This window comes from Ammodytes marinus (genome assembly GCF_949987685.1).
Source record: "Ammodytes marinus genome assembly, chromosome: 1".
Lineage (NCBI taxonomy): Eukaryota > Metazoa > Chordata > Actinopteri > Uranoscopiformes > Ammodytidae > Ammodytes > Ammodytes marinus.
The window spans coordinates 37146171-37148732 of record NC_137230.1 but is presented as its reverse complement, the minus strand read 5'-3'; the positions used below and the strand labels follow the sequence as shown (position 1 = coordinate 37148732).

General features: G+C 45.8%; 1 protein-coding gene across 1 annotated transcript in view; it reads left to right on the top strand.

The window, feature by feature from the left end:
- Positions 1 to 906: 906 nt before the first annotated feature.
- Positions 907 to 2562, top strand: part of LOC307251844 (talin-2-like) — a gene marked incomplete at both ends in the record, with an annotated part of 52286 nt that continues 50630 nt past the window's right edge. Inside the window, 2 exons of the mRNA XM_080029270.1 lie at positions 907 to 1427; positions 1683 to 1743. Coding sequence (XP_079885396.1) covers positions 907 to 1427; positions 1683 to 1743 — 582 coding nt within the window. The remainder of the gene's footprint in view (positions 1428 to 1682; positions 1744 to 2562) is intronic.

The window sequence follows — 2562 nt, the reverse complement described above, 5'->3', positions numbered from 1 at the left end:
CAGGACGCCCACTATATATAAAAACATGTAAGGCCGTTAAGTTTGTCCGTTCTGTGCTACTGTAGAAACATGGCGGTGTGTGTGTGTGTGTGTGTGTGTGTGTGTGTGTGTGTGTGTGTGTGTGTGTGTGTGTGTGTGTGTGTGTGTGTGTGTGTGTGTGTGTGTGTGTGTGTGTGTGTGTGTGTGTGTGTGTGTGTGTGTGTGTGTGTGTGTGTGTGTGTGTGTGTGTGTGTGTGTGTGTGTGTGTGTGTGTGTGTGTGTGTGTGTGTGTGTGTGTGTACATAATCACTTCAGTACCCAGTTTGAATTTAATTGAGATTATCCAATATTAGTAGTTTGTGCTTTGCCAATTTATGCACACACACACACACACACACACACACACACACACACACACACACACACACACACACACAGGGAAGAAGAATAGTGTTGTTAGTAAATCCAGTGAGCCTAAAGTGGGCGCTCAGTGTATTTCATATCCACATGGTTCTATGGGAAGATTGTTCTCAGCCTGGCAAACACACACACGCTGCATTGTCAGAGTCCTGTCTTTTCTTGTGTGTCTCTGTGAGTGTGAGAGAGTGTGTGTGTCTTTCTGTGTGTGTGTCTTTCTGTGAGTGTGAGTGTGAGTGTGTCTTTCTCTGTGTGTGTGTGTGTCTGTGTTTGAGTGTCTTTCTGTGTGTGTGTGAGTGAGTGTGTGTGTCTTTCTGTGTGTGTGTGACACAAACGGTTCAGATAGTTAGAGGCTGGAGTGGCCTAAACACCCACACAACTCGGGACGTCATCCACCACAGTAGGCACGAGGGGGGCTTGGGAGTACCCGATTTTGAGTGGGTCTACATCGCCACCAGGTTGGCACATTTATTAAATATGCTGAACAACGATGATCCCTCTGTCAGGAAAATGGCCCGTGCATCGCTATTATTAGACCTTAAGAAGCGCAAAGTCCCTCTCGCCTCCGAATCTGAGCCGAACTTTCTGGGATTCAGAAGGAAACCGAACGGCAAACTGGACACTCGCGCCATCGGGTTCGGTGTCAGGTCTGACTGGCCGGATCTTAACGACCTCTGTAGTTGGACTGGTATCGTTCTGCGTTGGACACATAATGGAAAGAATGTAGCCCCATCCGAATCATTGGTTACTAGTGGGGACATCGCCGTCACTGCCACCTTGGTGGAAGACGGAGTCGAGTTCACACTCCCACCCACTAACTGTCGCGCAGCCCTGCTGGCAATAAAACACAGACAACGCCAAAAACACTGGACGGGACTAAGACTACAAGGCAAACTAGCCTGCTTGCCTTCTGCTGACCATTCTGTGTCCCACATCATCTTCAATAATGCATCCATTGATGAGGACATACAAACGTTTGCCATCAAAGCCAGATTGCAGGTTCTACCGTCCCAGCTGAACCTGTCAATCTGGTACCCACACACCCACACATCATTATGTATTCATCATGGACAAGAACAGTTCACTGAGACAATGTCACATATATTAAATGGCTGCTACTTTTATAAAAGCCTTTATATAGCCAGGCATGACAGGATTGTGAACTTGATTGTACAAAGCTTACCACCTATACTTTCACCAACATCCTCCACCCATGTCAATTGCTTTGTTAGACCTCATATGTTCTCTTTGTGTGAAGCTGAAATGTCTGTGTTTACTGATCTAAGTGCCACCAGGCCTGACATTTTGATAATAGATGAGCACCGTAGAAAAGTGCACATCCTGGAGGTAGCCTGCACCTTTGACTCAAGTTTAGAGGAGGCTTATTTAACTAAGCTGGTGAAATATTACCCTCTAGTACAGACAATTAACTCCATGGGCTACAACTGTCATTTACTTGTGTTCATTTTTGGCAGTCTAGGCCATGTGCATAGGCTTGTCACTAGTGGTCTTAGGATTGTCGGCCTTACAAAAACAAGCGCAAAACAGCTTGCCAAATACTGCTCAGTGTCCTCCATCATTGGCAGTCGCCATATTTGGAGGAGAAGGTGTTGTGTGTACCCATAATATCAGCTGTTTGACTGGCATTGGCCACGTTTCAGAGTTGTGTCGGAGAAAACTTTGCATCTATGACATTTGTGTCCTTATGTATATTATTATTAATTGTGGGCGCAAATAAAGTACTAAAAATGTGTGTCTGTGTGTGAGTCTGTGTGTGTGTTTGAGTGTCTTTCTGTGTGTGTGTGAGTGTGAGAGAGTGTGTGAGTGTGTGTCTTTCTGTGTGTGTGTGAGTGTGTGTGTGAGTGTTTCTGTGTGAGTGAGTGTGTCTTTCTGTGTTTGAGTGTCTTTCTGTGTGTGTGTGTGTGTCTGTGTCTGTCTGTGTGTGTGTGTGTGTGTGTGTGTGTGTGTGTGTGCGTGTGTTTGAGTGTCTTTCTGTGTGTGTGTTTGAGTGAGTGTGTGTGTTTGAGTGTCTTTCTGTGTGTGTGTGTGTGTGTGTGTGTGTGTGTGTCTTTCTGTGTGTGTGAGTGTGTGTGTGTGTGTGTCTTTCTGTGTCTTTCTCTGTGTGTCTTTCTGTGTGTGAGTGTGTTTGAGTGTCTTCTGTGTGTG